Source organism: Podarcis liolepis (genome assembly GCF_965112155.1).
Source record: "Podarcis liolepis genome assembly, chromosome: 10".
In the NCBI taxonomy this organism is placed as follows: Eukaryota; Metazoa; Chordata; class Lepidosauria; order Squamata; family Lacertidae; genus Podarcis; species Podarcis liolepis.
In genome coordinates this window covers 52,191,948-52,211,340 of record NC_139562.1, presented here as the reverse complement: position 1 = coordinate 52,211,340, position 19,393 = coordinate 52,191,948, and the positions used below count along the sequence as shown (strand labels likewise).

Below are 19,393 nucleotides of genomic sequence, written 5' to 3'. Positions count from 1 at the left end.
GTTATGCGTATATGCAATTTTGACTATCTGCATGATTACCCAAACGTAACCTCCACGTAAGTTGCAGACGTACTGTACGTGGAATTTTTTAAAAAAGACAAACATTTGCCAGTGTGATCTATTCATAAGTATGTATCATTAGGTTCAGTGGGATTTAGCTGCTGATAAATACTGTTGACATCAATGACACTTTGACACGCCTAACGTTTGCTGGGTTGTGTCTGTTGCCTTTTCTCTCCCCTACTCCCATATCATGTAGATAAATCACACATTTGTTGCATCTCTAGCTATACACCATCTCTGTTGCTCTGTGTCTTTGCTTTGTAGGAGACATGCTTGACCTTCTTAAGTGGCGAGCCCACCCAGAAAAAATTGCCGGCTGCCTCTCAAAATTGAAAGAAATTGATGGGTCAGAAATAGTAAAGGTAAAGACTCTTTTCACTGTTTGTTTTGCATTCGTAGAGAAATGTAATTTCCCAACAGGTTATATAATAAAGAAAGCTTATTAAATATGTATTTCTTAAATTTCTCTTTCATCAAGTTTCTCCAAGATACACTGGACACTTTATTTGGAATTTTAGATGAAAATTCTCAAAAGTATGGCTCCCAAGTATTTGATTGTTTGGTAAGGTATACTTAATTATTCCCTAGGGACTTATTTTAATTTTGGATGTTGACTTCCAAAGGCAGTAATAAACACCAGTGTTGTTATTCTTAGGTTCACATAATTAATTTGCTGCAGGACAGCAAGTTTCACCATTTTAAGCCAGTTATGGACACCTACATTGAAAGCCACTTTGCAGGAGCGCTTGCATACAGGTAAAGGTATATACACCCACCCCACTTCTGTGATTGTGATCTGTTTTATCAGTTTACAATTTACAATTTTTAATTGTTGTAAGCTGCCATGGGACCTGCTGGTGAAGGGCAGGCAGTATGTGTAACAGTAGCACAACTAAATGGTTGCACCTTGTACAATGACTGGTCATCTAATTGGCTGAAGGTAGATTAAATTAACTGATCTAAATAAAAGGGCAGTAGATCAAAATAAAAGTCCAATGAGCTGTAAATTGATTGAGAATATATATATGAGAGAGAGAGAGACTATCAGCTTGAAATCAGTTCAGTTCTACTATTTCCATTGCCATTAAATGGTTTTCTACCTTTTGCCATAATGCTGTGTAATGCATATGTGACCCTTAAAACAAACCCTAACCGTGTCCTAACACCTAGAAATACCATATTTTTCACTCTATAAGACGCACAAGACCACAAGACGCACCTAGTTTTTGGAGGAGGAAAACAAGAAAAAGAATATTCTGAATCTCAGAAGCCAGAACAACAAGAGGGATCGCTGCGCAGTGAAAGCAGCAATCCCTCTTGTTGTTCTGGCTTCTGGGATAGCTGTGCAGCCTGCATTCGCTCCATAAGACGCACACACATTTCCCCTTACTTTTTAGGAGGGAAAAAGTGAGCCTTATAGAGCAAAATATACGGTACTTAATTGTAAAACATAAGAGGAAATATTTAACTGTAAAATGTAATTGTAAAACAACCAGGACTAGATTCTGATTTGTGGTGCATTTTAAAACCAGTTTCCTGGTTTGGATGTATGGTACTGAAACTGGCTTAACAAACCCTGGGCATCTTTAGTGAAGTTGGGTGCTCAAGGACAAGAGGGGAAAAGACAAGGAGGAAGTGCAAAGATACATGGCTCATTCTCTTCCCTAGTTACAGGAAGGAAGGCTGTGAGCGGAACAGAATTTGTCCAGTCAGTTTATAGGTGGCAGATACATTTCCGGTCACAAGTTAGGAGGCCCCAATGGGAGGATTTCCCATGGCTAGACAGTGGTATTTGTAAATACCTTTTGGGGCAGTCCTAAAGCTGTGCCCCTCTTGGTTTCTGGAGCACATAACCAGATCAAGGCTGTTGCAAAAAGAAACAATTAGCAGATCAAAGGAGATAGTTGAAGGAATGCCTTCCTATTGTTCTGGGCGGGAGATAGATATCTACATTAGACAGATACATCCTGCTTCTCTGTTGCCTTGGGGCTACACGTAAATTTACCACTTAACATACACGCTGTGGACATGAAGCTTAGGTTGGAGTCTCGTGTAAAAGGAGAAATGCATTAAACTTTACAGCTCTTGATCAAAATCGGCTCCCAAGGAAGAGATATTTATATCTAAGGACACACTTTTTGTCACAGAGTGTAAATTTAACCATAGGCTTTCTGGATAGTTGCCAGTATTTTGTTTGTTAAATTTCCCTTGCTAGGGATGTTTGCAAATTTTCATAGCTAGCCAAGCGCATTGACCATAGGGACCTAAGACGCTATCTTGCAGTGAGCCAGATCGTTGGCTCATCTGGTTTGGTGTTGTCTACACTTAGATCAATCTCAATCTCACCTTTGCTGGCTGCAGGAGGTCTTCAGGATTTCAGCCAGGAGTCTTTCCCAGCCATATCAGGAGATGCCAGGAATAGAATCTGGGACATTCTGCATGCAATATGTATTCTCTTTCATTGACCTAGAGCCCTGCGTCTAAAGCAAGGTTTCCAAAACTTGGGTCCCTAGCTAGCAGGACCAGTGGTTGGAGATGATGGGAATAGTAGTCCAAAAACAACTGGAGACCCAAGTTTGGGAAACTCTGCTCTCAAGACACTCCTGTGAAATGAAACCGTAAACAACAAAATCATAATTTTTTTCTAAGTATCCAAAAATATAATGGGATCTTCTTTTGTATTTGCTTTTTAGTGGCATTACTTTGAGATTCCAACCTAAGCTTGCCACCTAATATTTATTTACCTGGGACATGGCGCCACTGTATTGAATGAAATTTAGTTTAGAGTAGATACCTCTAGGACTGCACTATAAATTACTTACATTATTTTGATCTGTTTTAGACGTCGTGTAATCCAGTGTGTTATTTAAGTCTTTCACACTTCAGCCTGGAAATAAATTTTGTGTTATACTCTAGAGACCTCATAAAGGTGTTGAAGTGGCACGTTGATCGGATAACAGAAGTGGAAAGGCAAGCACACAACCAAGAAGTATTAAAGGTAACACAGTTTGTTAGGGGAGTGTGTAATCTTGCTTGTATCTCTCTATATCCACATGAATTTATGCCAGCTGAAGTTACTAAGACATGGAACTAAGATAGTGTAAGGTTTCCTTTTAGTGGTAGGCTCCATACACCCTCCAAATTTGTCTTTGAAGCATCAGATTCCCTCTGGAGTAACTTTTAGGAGAAGGATGAAACTGGCAGAAGGATAATGGGACCCATCCTGCTGCGAGTGTGTGCATGGAAATGCTTTGTGCCTTGGTTGGGTGGTGGTTTGAAGTCAAACAGCTGGTGTGCACATAATACTAAACCATGGATAAGCACTATGTGGACAGTCATTAATAACTAACCATGGTTAGTTAAACAAGCTAGCCTCATAACCCATGGTTTGAAGTTGTTTTGTTTCACAACTAAGTATTAGTTTGATGTAAACCAAAATTCCTGGTTTGTGCATAATGCTAAACTGAGATTCTACGAAACGGAAATGAAACCTGGCAGAATTCCTCCTCTTGACTGTACAGGCAGAGTAGGCAGGCAAGTGGAGTTGATAAGCCCAACCCTTTGCCTGAGTTCATTGAAGCCCCTTTGCATAGCAACAAACCATGGTTTATTGCTCTTAACATGTAAAACTAAGTACACACTCAGTTCACTCACAGAATGACACAACCCTTTTTGGAAACCTGACATGGAGAAAGTAACAGATGATATTCACGTGATTTTTTGTCCATTTGTATTTTTTTGTTTCCCTGTTAATAATGCAAGCCAATTTATGGAGTTTTAGACTTAGCTAGAATATGTGTTGGATGTCCTTCAATGACTGATATACCCAAAATACGTAGCTCTCATAATTCCATCAGTGATGCAATATAATAGCAATAGAACAAGAAGAAGCTACTAAAATTCCATAGATGTATGGATAAGAGCATAAACTAGCGCTTGATGCTGTCAATTAATTGTAGTACATAAATTTTAAAATACAGGAGCAAATTGCCTAACATTTTGTATTTGAAAACTGAAAGTAAACAATTTTGTCATCATTTCAAGGGATTTGCATTTATTTTCCTGGTGAAATGATTGTGAATAAAAGAAAATTGCTTAATAGCTTAGAGACACAAATTGTTCAGCTCAGAGGATTTTTTAAAGGTTTCATTATGATAAAGAGATCATATAACAAGTACAATAACATTATAAAACACTCCAGTAAAAATTAGCTCTGATGATTTTAAAAGTTTTTTTGGGTTTTTTTTTCCAAATTACTTCATACTAGAAACCAAAAAATTAGTCACATAATGTGAAAGTACAGAACAAACTGGGCATTTGTGGGCCTATAGGAATGATTGGAGAAAATTATTCATGGCCATAATGAAGCAGATTTTTGTCCCATAAAAAATCATTCACTGAAATAACATGAGATCCTGTTCAGGGATGTGGGCGTGGGGGCCGACTCCTGGTTCCCCTCAGCTTGCTATTCCTTTTTCATATTAGTTTTTCTTCTGACTGCAAAGAGTTCTGTTCCTGGTATAAACTATTCCATTGCCTGGTTTATTCTTTGCTTAAACAGCGACCATTCAGTTATCTCTGAAAGTAAGTTTTTATTTATTTATTATAAAGAACCAACAATGCAGACTTGTGTATTTCTCATTCGACATGTGTAGGCACAAGAATATATATTTAAGTATATCATCCAGTCTCGGAAGCTGTTCTCTCTTGCTACTGGAGGGCAAAACGAGGAGGAATTCTGCTGCTGTATTCAAGAGCTTTTGATGTCTGTGCGATTCTTCCTTTCCCAAGAAACCAAAGGGGCTAGTTCTTTATCTCAAGCCCAAGTAAGTTAACAAGCTGTTGCATTACACTGTTGCCGCTGCCTGGTCACAGACACGGGGGAAAAGCAGCCTTATTCCTTATGCGATAAATTTACTGTTTCTTGCTGCTTTGACTTATAATGTGCTTCATTTTGTTATTGACATATTGATAGCAGAAGTTGGGTTCAGACATCTGGCTGCATATTTTCCCCTCTATAGCAAGCTTTTGGCCCAAGCAGAGCTATGAGATCATTTTGTTCCACACTCACTTCCAAGAATATTGTCAGACTACCTGATCGTATTTTCTGCAAGTAGCTATGGATATTTTAAGCACTGTTCCCCTTATTCATCTTCACCATAGCCCCATTCGCTTTCTGGTCTTCAGTTTAGGACTGCAGTTAATTAACGATAATGCAATTTGCAACATCACTCATTTTAGAAAAATAAAATAAAAGCACCGCCCTCCAACCCCAAGCCGAGTTCTTCTGGCAAAGGAGATAATTTACGAAAGTTTTAACAATAGTTTAAAGTCAGATACCATCCTTATGCTCAGATTTCTTACCTGTCCCAGTTTCTTTAATCTCAAGTTCATAGTGTATTTTGATTTCTCCCCTCTTTTCACTAGGCGGTCTTTCTTGTCTCCTTCCCTGCTGTGTACTCAGAGCTGCTGAAGCTATTTGAAGTGAGGGAGGTTGCAAATTTGGTGCGTGATACTCTAGGAAGCTTACCAACCATCACAAATGCAGATGAATCCCTTCAAGCTGTCAAACTCCAGTGCATTGGGAAAACAGTAGAGAGCCAACTGTACACGAACCCAGGTATGATGGCAAGCACATGATTCGTCAGTAGCAGCCTCTTGCCTTTGCCAATTATCTGACTCTTGGCCTGACTGGGGGAAAAAACCCTGTTGCTTGGTCCCATGGCCAATGTTATGTCCATTGGAGATCTTTCAAGTGTAGTTAAAAGCACTATTTAATTCCTGTAATTGTTTTTTTTTGGGGGGGGGTCTGTCCCCATTTCGGGGATGCGGGTGGCGCTGCGGGTGGCCTAGGACTTGCCGATCAGAAGGTCGGCAGTTCAAAATCCCTGCGACGGGGTGAGCTCCTATTGCTTGGTCCCTGCTCCTGCCAACCTAGCAGTTCAAAAGCACGTCAAAGTGCAAGTAGATAAATAGGTACCGCTCCGGCGGGAAGGTAAACGACGTTTCTGTGCACTGCTCTGGTTCGCCAGAAGCGGCTTAGTCATGCTGGCCACAGCTCAGGGAGCTGTATGCTGGCTTCCTCGGCCAATAAAGTGAGATGAGCGCCGCAACCCCAGAGTCAGTCACGACTGGACCTAATGGTCAGGGGTCCCTTTACCTTTACCATTATCCCCATATCTGCACTGCCCTTTTTCTGTGTCCCCCCCCCCCCATTCCACTCAGTCCCAACCGGAGGAGAATCATTTTTCCACCCCTGCCCTGCTTTAAATAAAACTAAAAAATGCTTTCAGTTGTCTAAAGTACGCTGGTCTGGAAAAATAAAGCATGAAGTCCTGGGGTAAAGCTGAGACTCGCTGTGATCTGAAGTGTAATTAAACTCCCCTGTCTCAGGGGGTGAAAATGAACTCTTTACAATATTGCAACGATATTTGCTATTGAGTGCGGAAAAACGGCATGGTAAGGGAAGAATTCGTAGGCTGTACAAACAGATTGTTCAAACTTCTAAGACAAAAGAAGCTTTCTGTGGTGAACAGCTTTCTGTTCTAAAGCCAGATTTACCTGCTAATCAGATTTGTATAACACTGAGGGGGGTTTCGTGTTTTCTTCTGCAGAAGTGGAGACAAGTAGTGCCATTGGGTATAGCATTCAGTTTTCTGTGGCATAGCACCAGGTTGGCTCTGTAATGCAGCAGAGTTCATTTATGATTCCCGACTCTTCATTACCTTAGACTAGATATATTATCTCCTCCTCCCAATTCAGATGTTCAGAAATCTTCCTTTGGAGATATTGGCAATTGTGATGAAGCGTGATAAAGCTGAGAAATTAAACCCAATCGTCAAGTAGTTGTTTTTTGTTTTTAATGCAACACATTGGGGACGTTTTCACCCAGAGAAAGTGAGCTATAGGAGGAGAGGCTTTAGGTCTGACATAGGAAATGCTTCTTCTTGTGGGAACACTTTTAATCAAGTAATTCCGTATGTGGAAACTGAAGTAATATAGTGTGGTGTTCTGCATAGTCCCATCCATTGAAAGGACAGGATGATGAAATTGCTTCTTAATTACTTTAAAGGATAGGAATGGAGTAGAGCTGGGATGCCACAAAAGAAGCGTGTTGACTAGTTTTCTTCTTTCCTTCCAGAGTCTCGATATATTCTACTACCGGTTGTTTTGCACCACCTCTATGTACACCTGCAGGAACAAAAGGATCTGATCACGTGTGCACACATCCTAAGCAACATCTTTTGCCTCATAAAGAAAAATAGTTCTGTAAGTAGGAGCTACATCATATGGAATTGACTTCTAATAGTAAAAGGAAAAATCAGTTGTCTGGGGGGCAGGGAGAAAGTAAAAATGAGATTTATTTCATGAATATGCCACATTGTTCTGCATTTAGTTATGATTTCTCTTGGCCATTTGGAAGAACCAGTAGAAAAAGTGTATTGAATTAGAGCTCAGTTAAGGTTGTGTTTGATCTAGGTGAATATTGGCTTTAAAATCTTTTTTAGCTCCCCCTTTTCCCCAACCTAGGGACGCGGGTGGCACTGTGGGTTAAACCACAGAGCCTAGGACTTGCTGATCAGAAGGTTGACGGTTCGAAGCCCTGCCACGGGGTGAGCTCCCGTTGCTCGGTCCCTGCTCCTGCCAACCAAGCAGTTTGAAAGCACGTCAAAGTGCAAGTAGATAAATAGGTACCGCTCCAGCGGGAAGGTAAATGACGTTTCCGTACACTGCTCTGATTCGCCAGAAGCGGCTTAGTCATGCTGGCCACATGACCCGGAAGCTGTATGCCGGCTCCCTCAGCCAATAAAGCAAGATGAGCGCCGCAACCCCAGAGTCGGTCATGACTTGACCTAATGGTCAGGGGTCCCTTTACCTTTACCTTTCCCCAACCTGGTGCCATTCAGATGATGCTGAACTCCAGCCCCCATTGGCCCAAGGCAGCATGGCTGATGGTCAGGGGTGATGGAAGTTTTACTTCTTTTTACTATTTCCTGTTTATTTGCTTCAGAATAGTAATTTAGTTCGTTAACATTTAATAATGTATCTGCTTTTCATTAATACTGACCCGAACAGTCCATTTCTTCTTCTTTCTTTTTAAACAAACTAAAGGAAAAGTCAGTTTTGGAAGAAATAGATGTAATTGTGAACAGCCTGCTAGATGTGCTGCTCAGAACCATCTTGGAGATCACAAGCCGCCCTCAAACAGCAGGGTCCGCGGCGAGGCTTCAGTTTCAAGATGTTACTGTAAGTGTCGCAGTAGAAATAACTGGATTGAATATTTGATTTATGGCTTCCCCTAATTTGTATCTGTGTATAAAAATGGTAAGAAAAGGGTTCCAGCTGCTGTGTGTTGGGTTCATGTGTGCTTCAAAGAGAAGGCAGCCCTGTTTAGGGAAGCTTTTAATGTTTAATAGGTTATTGTATTTTAGTGTTTTGTTGGAAGCCGCCCAGAGTGGCTGGGGAAACCCAGCCAGATGGGCGGGGTATAAATAATAAATAATAAAAATAAAAACGGCCATCCACTTGCACAAAGGCTTCCCGTTGAATTTCAATATTGAGGAATTTGATTGGTCATGTACACCGCCACGACATCTTTTGAAATGAGTTGGAGGTTTAGAAATAGTCTAACAAATAAATAACAAAATAAAATGTGAGTTCCCCCTTCTCTCCCTCATCTAGCTTTAAAAATTCTTATGGCTGGCCTTTGTGGCTGGCCCAAAAACTAGCCCGTGTTCCCTCTTTAGGATTTGTGTGAGTTAGTCCTACAATGAGCATTTGAGGATCAGGTCTAGTGCTTAACATTATGAACATAAAGAGAGCCTGCTGGATCAGACAAAGGGTTCATCTAGTCTATATCCATCAGGGGCCAGCCAAATACCTCCTAGAAACATATATAGAAAACATGCAAGAAACATCCCTCCTGCATTGCTTCTTCCCTGGATCTGGTACTTGGTAGCATATTTACATAAGTTTGTTTACTAGCCTTTTGAGAGACTTGTGCTTCATGAAATTGCCCAATCCTATTTTAAAAACCATCTAAGTCAGTGGCAGTCATCTCATCTTATGGCAGTTAATTCCAGAAGTTAGTTCTGTGCTGTGTGAAGAAGTACTTTATTTCGCTTGTGCTAAATCCACCGTTCCATCAGTCAAATCAGGGAACTTTTTGTTCTGATCTAGTGTTGCGAAGGAAAGCAAAAACTTCTCTTGAGTGTGAGTGCCAAATCAGAAAATTCATGGGAGATCCCCATCAAAAAAGCAGCATCCCAAGTGGCAAGTAGGAACGTGGGAGAGGCTGCTCAACTTTCCCACTTCTTGCTGTTGTCCTGTTCCAGTTGCCCCTGCCCCATCCAGAGCGGAAAAGATATGGAGTCTTACGTTTTTCCTATGAGGAGAGAAAAGCAGGGTGATTAGTCAGGGCAATAGCCAATGGTGGGCCAATAGTGGAAGGAGAACGGGATTAAGCAATCCCTTCCTCTGCTGTTTGTTTTGAAACTGGAAGCTTTCCTCACCTGCTTTTCTGTTTTTTTAAAAAAGGAGATACACCTCTCTCGTATCTGGGTCACTTGTAAGTAAAAAAACAGCCTATGTCCTACTTTGTTCAATGATACGGATAGGTTAATGTGAGTTAGGCTGTTCAAATCCTATTTCTCAGAGAACAACACAAAAGCTATGTAAGTGAAATAATGTCAGGTTGTGCTCTGCTTTTGTCAAAATGGGAGGTATCTTACACAGTGGGAGGCACAGAAGAACTCTTAAAAGAGCAGCTGACCTATTTTTGTTCATATAGCAAAGGTTTCAGGGAAATATTTAGCACACCCCTTCTTTGACATCCAGCCTTATTAGTCTCCCCCACTTAAAAAAATATTCCTGATAGAAAAAGGTTTCTAGCAGTGTATTCTAAATGCTACTTTGTTCTGAGGGGAAAAATTATGAGGTAATCTAATAAAAAATGTGAGAACTTTATTTTTCACTCCTCTCTATTGCCCCCCAAATTGAAGTACTGTTGACAGAGTTAATACGTGCCTTTCTTGCTATTATTTATTAAATCTATATATCGCCCTTCATCCGAAGATTTTAGGGAAGTTCACAACATAAGAATATAAAATGAGAGCACAAAAACATAATAAAATAAGAACAAAAACAAACCATTAAGCCCTGTCTCACAAACACAGTTAAAAGGCCGTAGAATGTGCAGTCAGCCAAAGGCCTGATTCTGTGTATAGAGGCATTTTTGCCTGGGGCCAAAGAAGGCACCAGGCAAGGCTCCCTGGGGAGAGCATTCCACAAACAGGGAGCCACCACAGGAAAGGCTTGTTCTCGTGTTGCCACCCTCCAGGCCTCTTGTGGAGGGGTCACATGCAGAAGGGCCTCAGATGATGATCACAGGGTCCATGTTGGTTCATATGGGAGATATGGCCCTTGAGGTATTGTGGTCCTGTGGCATTTAAAGCTTTATAGGTCAAAACCAGCACTTTGAATTGGTCCTGGAAACTAACTGACGACCAGTGCAGCCAGGCCAGGATTGGTGTAATATGCTCAAACCCAGTGAGTAGCCATACGTCCTGATTTTCCCAGACATTACCGGGATTTCAAAGGCAGAATTGACGGGTGGGTGGGGAGTGGCGCTTTGTCCTGGATCCTAGACAAGTCAATTAAAAAGTCGTGTGTTTTTTGGCTCAGCAACTTTCGGGGTATCCTGGTTTTTACTTTTTGAAATATGGCAATGCTACCAGTGAGCATCCTGGCTTCTGAATTCTGCGCTAGCTGAAGTTTCTGAACCGTCTTCAGAGGCAGCCCCACATATAACGTGTTGCAGTAACCTAGAGGCTATCAGAGCATTGACAACAGTAGTTAGTCTGTCCAGGCTTAGCTGGGCCCAGTGGCGTAGCGTGGGTTGTCAGCACCCGGGGCAAGGCAAGTAATTTGCGCCCCCTAACCCGTGGATTTGCGCCCCCTGACCCTAACCCCCAGATGTTGCGCCCGGTGCGGCCGGCCCCCCCTGCACCCCCCACGCTACGCCACTGGCTGGGCCACCAGCCTAAGCTGATGGAAGGCACTCTGCAACACTGAGGCCACCTGAGCCTCAAGCAACGGCAAAGGACCCTGAAGGACCCACAAGCTACATGTGTGCTCCTTCAGAGAGAGTGTGTCCTCTTCATAGGCAGGCAACCTTCATCCATCCGGTTTAGGGAAATAGCAACTAACAGTGTCTCAGTCTTATCTGGACTGAGTTTCAGTTTGCTGGCTCTCATCCAGTCCATCACCGAGGCAAGACATTGGTCCAGCACTTGCACTACCACACCTGCAGATGTTAGCAGCAAGCTGTAGTTCTGGCAGGATGTACTGATAAGATTTCAGGATTCTTTACATTTTAGTTTTGAAAAGTCATAACACTGCTAAATTGTACAATAGGTTTTTTCCCCCCTATATTGTTGAAGGCTTGCTGAATATAAGTCCATTGACTTTTGTTTAACAATTCGCATACGCAAATGTTGCTAAATAAGGCTTGTGGGATAAGTATAGCCTTAAGTTTGAGCAAGTTTTATTTTAATAGGTTTCCTTTGGAGAAAGAGGTGGCTTCCCTTTCCACAAAGCTGTATGGCAGTATTTTTTCACACAGTCTCAAAGAATAGGCTCTTGGGGTCCTTGCACCATATCGTGTAAGCCGGGGAAGTTTCAAGTGCCACATCAAGCACTTAATTTTTAAGTGACTCACCGCACAGCATAAGGCAATTATATACTGTTATGTAGCAAGTTCATGCAGAACTGTACTTGCTTATGGCAACCTACTGAGCCAAATGCTCTTGAGATATTTGCGAAGAAAGACACCACCCAGTTTGAGTGTAGGTGGCAGGTTTGGTCCCCATGTGTTGTCAGGAACCCATTCTATGCTTATCAAAATGATAAATGAGCACATTTTATGACATGTAGGTGGACTTGCACGGAAATACCAGATTCGGCTTTCCATCCCAAATTCAGAAGCTGGAGTTGTCTTGCTATAGAAACAAGCTTTTCCATCAACCTTGACTGCACAGTGTTTCACTAGTTCTGTGTGTCAGGGACTTAAAGGAGTGCACATGGTGACTTATAGCAACCATAGGCAAACCCAGCCCTCCAGGTGTTTTGGGACTACAACTCCCATCATCCCTGGCCACTTGTCCTGTTAGCTAGGGATGATGGGAGTTGTAGTCCGAAAACATCTGGAGGCCCGAGTTTGCCTATGCCTGGCTTATAGGGTAAACCTGTGCATGTTTACACACAAGCAAGTCCCACTATGTTCAATAGTGCTTACTCCCTGGCTAAGTATATGTAGGACTGAAGCCCTGAAACATGTACTAAATGCAGTCTTGTCACCGAGACAAGACAAGCAAAGGGCACCAAACGCTGTGATTTCTTCCTACACGAGCTCCTATTTATTTCAGCTGATCTCGAGTAGAAGACATGCCCATTTATGTTGCATATATGCTCAGTTGCTTCATTGGTTTTCAAGCCAAAAGATAACTAATCTGTAGATTCCACAGATAGAATGGAAAGAGATCTATTATCAGAGAAGTAGCTTAATTCACTTTGACCAGATTTTTAACCATATAAACTGTTCTTCCTTCCATATGGTGTGAGGCCTGCTTCCAATTTCACATTGGTACTGGTATAGACGTCGTGCAAGCATTGTTTTGAAAGGCCCCAAATGTATAAGATATTTGCTCAACATGGAAATTGTGTTTAACGAACATAAGCCATCCTTATTCTTGGAATATTAACAGTACTGTCCATGTTGACTGGTGGCAAAATCTATACATTATGCAAAATTCATAGTATTCAGTTCCATTTCTTTAATTATTTACAGGTGCAGGGGCCCCGCAGAATGTGCGGTGGGGAGGTTTATCCTTTGGGTCTCCAGTCATGATTTGGGCAGAAATCCATATCCACCAAATGGGAGCTTTTTATTAAGCCTTCTAGCCATGCAGAACAGGGTGGGGTGGGGAGTGTTTCTTTCTGGACCGTTGCTAGGAAGGGAGGGATGAAATATCTGATGGAAATATATCTCCCCACCCCACTGCTAATTAAAGAAAGAAACCAGTGATAAAGTTGCATGTAATGCCAAAGTGCTCACTTGGACTTCTTTTCTAATAAGCGAGTTCTATACTGCAGGAACTGCAGGCGCTGTGGGTTAAATCACAGAGCCTAGGACTTGCCAATCAGAAGGTCAGCGGTTCGAATCCCCGCAATGGGGTGAGCTCCTGTTGCTCGGTCCCAGCTCCTGCCAACCTAGCAGTTTGAAAGGACGTCAAAGTGCAAGTAGATAAATAGGTCGTTCGAACCTAGCAGTTCGAAAGCACATCAAAGTGCAAGTAGATAAATAGGTACCGCTCCAGGTAAACGGTGTTTCCGTGTGCTGCTCTGGTTTGCCAGAAGTGGCTTAGTCATGCTGGCCACATGACCCAGAAGCTATACGCCGGCTCCCTCAGCCAATAAAGCAAGATGAGCGCTGCAACCCCAGAGTCGGTCATGACTGGACCTAATGGTCAGGGGTCCCTTTACCTTTACCTTTTTATACTGCAGGCTCAGTAAATGTGATTCAGTTGTTAAACACTGAGGAAAGAACTGCAGTGTTGGGTTTAAGATACATCTTTGCAAAGGGGCTTTCTTTGTTGAATGCTCTTCCCAGGGAGGTTTGGCTGACACTTTCATTATACACCTTTAGGCACCAGGCAAAAAACATTCCTCTTCAACATCTTTGGCTGATTGACAAACAATGTCCTTTTAAAATGTTTTGGGGGGGATTAGTGGGTTGTTCTTGTTCTTATTATGTGTTTTGTGTTTTTATTTTGTGGTTTTATGTTTTGAACTGCCCTAAACTAAGGCCTGCAGGTATAGAGCAGGTATACAAACTTAATAAATGATGATGAAGATGATGATGATGATGATGATGATGATGATGATGATAATAATAATAATAATAATGCTTGTCCTCATACCTCCATAATCAATAGAAAACACATACTTTTTTAAAAAACAACAACAACCCTGTTTACTTTGTAATGCCTTTCCTTTCCTTTTAAAACCATTTCTTTCAGGGAGAGTTTGTTTCATGTCTTTTGTCATTATTGCGCCAAATGACTGACAGACATTACCAGCAGCTCCTTGACAGATTCAAGACGAGGGACGAGCTGAGGGTAAGTAGCAAGTCTTGTGCTTTAGCAGCTACAAATGTTCTCATCAACTTCTCCCCCTTCCAGTCTATTCATGATTGTCCTGTTTTACTTAAGCAACCGTTGATATTTGCTTGTGAGACGCAATCCAAAGCCAGTTCAATGAGCTCACTGATCCCAGTGGGAATCGAGCATGACCTAACTTTCTTAGGTTATTGTTTTAGGGTTAGTGGTGACTTGCTAATGTAAGGTTTCTCATGTATACGGATCAGTGTGACAAAGTGGATTGTCTGCCGAGCTCAGTTGTTGAAGATTTGGGTTCAAATCCTTGCTTTGCGACAAAATTACTCTGGGGATGAGATAACAGTTCACCGTTCGCCTCAGAGTAGGTCCTGAGTTAGTCATGCTCATTAATTTCAGTGGGTCAATTTTGAGGTATGTGCACAGGGCAGGATGGGGGACAGAAGCCCTATTGCGCAAACAGAAGTGCTGCTGCCAGGGCTGGTTAGGCAAATTCCACCCAATATAATTAAAAATATTCCAAGAACAGTTTAAAACCACCACATTCTCTCAGCTAATGATTTCAGAGTTGCCAGGAACAGTATCTTTTAGCCATCAAATGCCTGGGTAAACAGGAATGTTTTTACATTCCTCCTGCAAGTCAGTAATGAGGGAGACAGATGCATCTTACCAGAGCCAGCTGTGTACTATTGAAAATGCATGAATTTGTGTATATATAGAACCCAAGAACAACATGTCATGCGCTAAAAAGCCTGGAAGTGCACATGGGTGGATATTATCTGAGCAGCTTCCAGCATGACTGCTACAGACTTCACCCCACCAGACCTAGAACACAGATCATTACGTCCATTATGAAGCTGTGATTTTATTACAGGCTATAATAATATTGACTTGCTGCCTCCAGGAATCAGGCTGTTTCAGTTGCTGTCGTTCTGCTAGTTTGGGTGTTTCAGGCAGGGAAATTGATGTTCAGGCAATAGATATCCATCTCTTTGCCAGTCCATGTTTTTCAAAAGTACCTATCCCTAGGATACCAGATCTAGTCCAGCAGAAGTTTCACAGCAAAGTCTGAAGACTTGCAGCTAAGTTGACACACTTCTACACATCTTGACAACTTCATCCCTCTTTGCAGGTTAAAGACTAGCATTAGGGTTACATCATAACAGAGCAGGGAATGGTATTGTTCAGCATTAATTGTCTAAGGGATTCCCGTAACCCTCATAGAATTGTAGAGTTGGAAGGGACCACAAGAGTCATCTAGGCTGACCCCCTGCAGTCTTTTGCCCAACGTGGGGCTCGATCCCACAACCCTGAAATTAAGAGTCTCATGCTCTACCAACTGAGCTATCCAGTCCCTCAGGTAGGCATTCTAGGTAGCAATCCAAATTGCTACGGCCCCACTAGCTGACTGTGCACTTCAGGTGCTGCAGGCAATCAGAATAATTTGATTTGTCAGTAACAGAATGTTGAGGGTAAACATCTGGATGATAGACATCCAGCCTTCAATCATGTGAGTCCCCCACCAGCAGCCCAATCCGATAGAAATTGTTTTCACATGCAGTCTACACCCTTTATTTGCGAAAAGTAAAGCCAAAGTTTGCAAACTTCAAGAATCACGTGTGTTACTATTTTAAAGGTTGAAAATGTCTGCGTGGTATAAAGATTAACTTTACATTTTATTTGTATCGCAGAAGTAATGCATTATTCAGCAGCCTTTGACAACACAATCTCCTGTCTGCATCTCACTTAAAAGCACGTCATTAAATCGTTTCATAATCCCTGTGAAGTTTCCTTGGAGGAAAAAAAAGTAGCTGCTTTTACCCACCCACCCCATAACCTATTAGAATCTTGTTTCCTTCTTAATTGCAAGTTTTGTAATGTCAAATGCTAAAACGATTTGCTGCACATTTCTTTCTCTTACCTATGGAATATTTCTCCTCTGCTCTAGGATTTCTTATTACAGATATTTACAGTCTTTCGAATATTAATACGGCCAGAGATGTTTCCAAAGGACTGGACGGTGATGCGTTTAGTTGCTAACAAGTAAGACTGCTTAAATGTAATGGTAACAATAGAACAATAGAACTGGTGTTAATGGGAATAATACTGATAATTTAAGAACCGGTTCTGTGGCCCCTGGGAGGTCATCTGAGTGGCCAGAGAATATTTCAAAGCTCCCTCTTCACAAGCAGAGAAGGAGTTCCATCCCCAAAGACGCCTTTGTTTAGGCTCTGGGAATAGCAACAGCCATCTGACCTTGGGCATGTGCAGGAGAGACTCTGAATCTGTAGAATTCAAATTCCTCCAATTCCTCCAACACACTAATGGCAAGAAAGGGAAAATGAATAGCAGCTCTGGTGCTGACATACAGTGGTACCTCGGGTTACATACGCTTCAGGTTACATACGCTTCAGGTTACAGACTCTGCTAACCCAGAAATGGTGCTTCAGGTTAAGAACTTTGCTTCAGGATGAGAACAGAAATTGTGCTCTGGTGACGCGGCGGCAGCGGGAGGCCCCATTAGCTAAAGTGGTGCTTCAGGTTAAGAACAGTTTCAGGTTAAGAACGGACCTCCGGAAGGAATTAAGTACTTAACCCGAGGTACCACTGTACTTGTTTCCCCACCCCAGTTCTTCCCTTTCCCCCTTTCACACTAGCCAGCGCAGGACCTGTAAGGTTCTGAATTTCATGGTTCTTTTGTCAAGGATTCCCCTTCCCTCCAGCCACATTAGGTTGCTCTGGCTGCTTGCAAATTGCATGTCTCCTGGCAGCGCATTGCAGACTAAAGACCTAAGTAATGTGAAATATCTTTTAAGCATTTATGCGTGCACATTTGGATGAATACAAGATAAAGTTGACGACTGCAAAGTCTTACTAGGCTGCTGCCTGCTAAAATAACATATAACAACTAGTTTTCCAGAAACATGAATGTCATTCTACTCTTAGTATTGTTCCTGTAGAAACAGAATCATTCATTTTTGGTGGCCTAGGGACAAATGGTTACGAATTTAAGCTAAATGTTGGTTCTTCAAATGTTTTGGTTCCTAATGAGAAATTAAACTTTTTAAAGAGTTTTTTTTAGCCCTGTAGTTTTTCTAAGTGTATCTTTGAATTGCTGTTTTGAGAGGCAAATTGTGGTATGGAGAAGCGGCAGAGTTTCCTTCTCTCTTCAGCCAGAAAGCTTTTATGAAGGATGCGCATTATCTTGAGCTGCAGTAGGGAATGTGGTCTGATAGGGGTCTCTACTGGTCCTGTTTGTTGCCTTTATAGTCTGCCACTTCTGGCTTGATCCTAACAAGCCATTAAGGTTTATAGTTTATAGGTAGTATGGAATGCCTATGGTTTCACATTAAATAGGTCAAAGAAATGAGCACGTGTCTTAGATAGACCAGTGGTGAAATGAAATCAGACAGGAAGACTCTGGAGAAAAATTGACAAACACAAAGAATGATGAAATCTTTAGCAGCTTACAGCTTTTGTCCCACAAAAGACGATATATATATATATATATATATATATATATATATATATATATATGCCCAGCAGTTCATTGCTAACCATGGTACTGTTTGGTGTAATTTAAAATTGAAAAGGAGAAAAGATGGCTATGTTGTCGGTTGTGAAGCCAGAGAACTACCGTTGATTTCAAGTCAGGAACATATTGCATGCCAACAAATAGAATTCTAACATCAATGACTAGGTTGGCAAAGCGAAGTAAGCAGAAGGATGATTGCAAAGAACTGGCAGTATTTGATGCAAGTTAAATCCTTCACCAGCTGAGGAGGCCCAGAATGCACAGAGTATTTAAACACACAGTACTGGAAAAACATCAGTAGCCTCATTTGAAAACTTAGTCCTTGGTACTAAGCATAAAACAAGTAATCATGCGAGGTCTTTGTACCTTTTTGCATATAATCTTACTTATTTTGAAGTAAATTATTTGTGTAGGATGCAGCCCTGTGCACAATGACATGCGTGAAAGTTCTGCTAGTTTTCATGGAGCCAGTGTGGTGTAGTGGTTAAGAGCGGTAGTCTCGTAATCTGGGGAACCGGGTTCGCGTCTCCGCTCCTCCACCTGCAGCTGCTGGGTGACCTTGGGCCAGTCACACTTCTTTGAAGTCTCTCAGCCCCACTCACCTCACAGAGTGTTTGTTGTGGGGGAGGAAGGGAAAGGAGAATGTTAGCCGCTTTGAGACTCCTTAAAGGGAGTGAAAAGCGGGATATCAAATCCAAACTCTTCTTCTCTTCTTCTTCATTGGGTGAGTTGGAGCTTGGAGTGAGGCCTCTTAAGTGTGACAGATTCTCAGCTATGGTACACCAGCTGAGCACTGAATCGGCTAGAACGTTGTTTGCAAAAACTGCATTATTCGCAACATGTTTAAACAGGATGTGACAGTTTGTCAAGTACATTACAAACTTGGATGTTATGCATTCCTTTAAATAGGGATGAGCAGTGCTTCTTTTTTCTTAAAATAAAATATGTTTAGGGGTACTCTCATTTTCCTACTCATATTCCTACCCTCAGTAAGGCTAAACTTAGATTCACAAAATGTTTAGGGGTACGCGTACCCCCAGAAAAAAAAGCACCGGGGACGAGAAAACATCCAAATAAGTAATATAACTTTAGTTGCCTAACAGAATCTAGGATTTCAAAAGATCAGTTATTTTATACTCACAACAACTCTGTAAGACTCATTAGGAATAGGTATGCAACTACACTTTACTCAGATTGGAGCCTTTTAAATCAATTAACCTATCTTAGTAACATTCATTCATTTCACTGGGTCTGCTCTGAACAAAACTTATTTGAATATCTCCCAGTGAGCTGCATGTTTCTGTGGAGATTTGAACCTGGGTTCTTCCCCTGGTCCTCAGCCCAATACAATGACCACTTCACCACATTGGCTCTTGTTGATTAGTTGAACAAAATTGTGGCCAATGGTGGTTTTCACTGGTGTTTTGAAGGATGCAAGAATGTAGTCTGCATAGTTTATGGAAACTTTACTAATCCTTCTGATGTCCTATGAGCAAACAAAATGTATGGTCTTAGGGAAAGTGTTTGGGGTTTTTTGGTTGGGGGGTTGGTTTTTCTTTTTTTAGTAGTTTATGGATCTTTAAATCTCTGGAATAAACCAATGGGACTTTTGTTTGTATTC

The 19,393-nt window shown here is 41.7% G+C and overlaps 1 protein-coding gene across 8 annotated transcripts in view; it reads left to right on the top strand.

The window, feature by feature from the left end:
• The window catches only part of DOCK4 (dedicator of cytokinesis 4), a 244,474-nt gene that overhangs the window by 157,071 nt on the left and 68,010 nt on the right, over window positions 1-19,393 (top strand). For all 8 annotated transcript variants that reach the window (XM_083463219.1, XM_083463220.1, XM_083463216.1 and 5 more), the window contains exons 18-27: window positions 328-425; window positions 542-625; window positions 719-819; window positions 2,980-3,061; window positions 4,719-4,889; window positions 5,491-5,683; window positions 7,205-7,332; window positions 8,176-8,310; window positions 14,142-14,240; window positions 16,186-16,280. In XM_083463219.1, coding sequence (XP_083319345.1) covers window positions 328-425; window positions 542-625; window positions 719-819; window positions 2,980-3,061; window positions 4,719-4,889; window positions 5,491-5,683; window positions 7,205-7,332; window positions 8,176-8,310; window positions 14,142-14,240; window positions 16,186-16,280 — 1,186 coding nt within the window. The remainder of the gene's footprint in view (window positions 1-327; window positions 426-541; window positions 626-718; window positions 820-2,979; window positions 3,062-4,718; window positions 4,890-5,490; window positions 5,684-7,204; window positions 7,333-8,175; window positions 8,311-14,141; window positions 14,241-16,185; window positions 16,281-19,393) is intronic.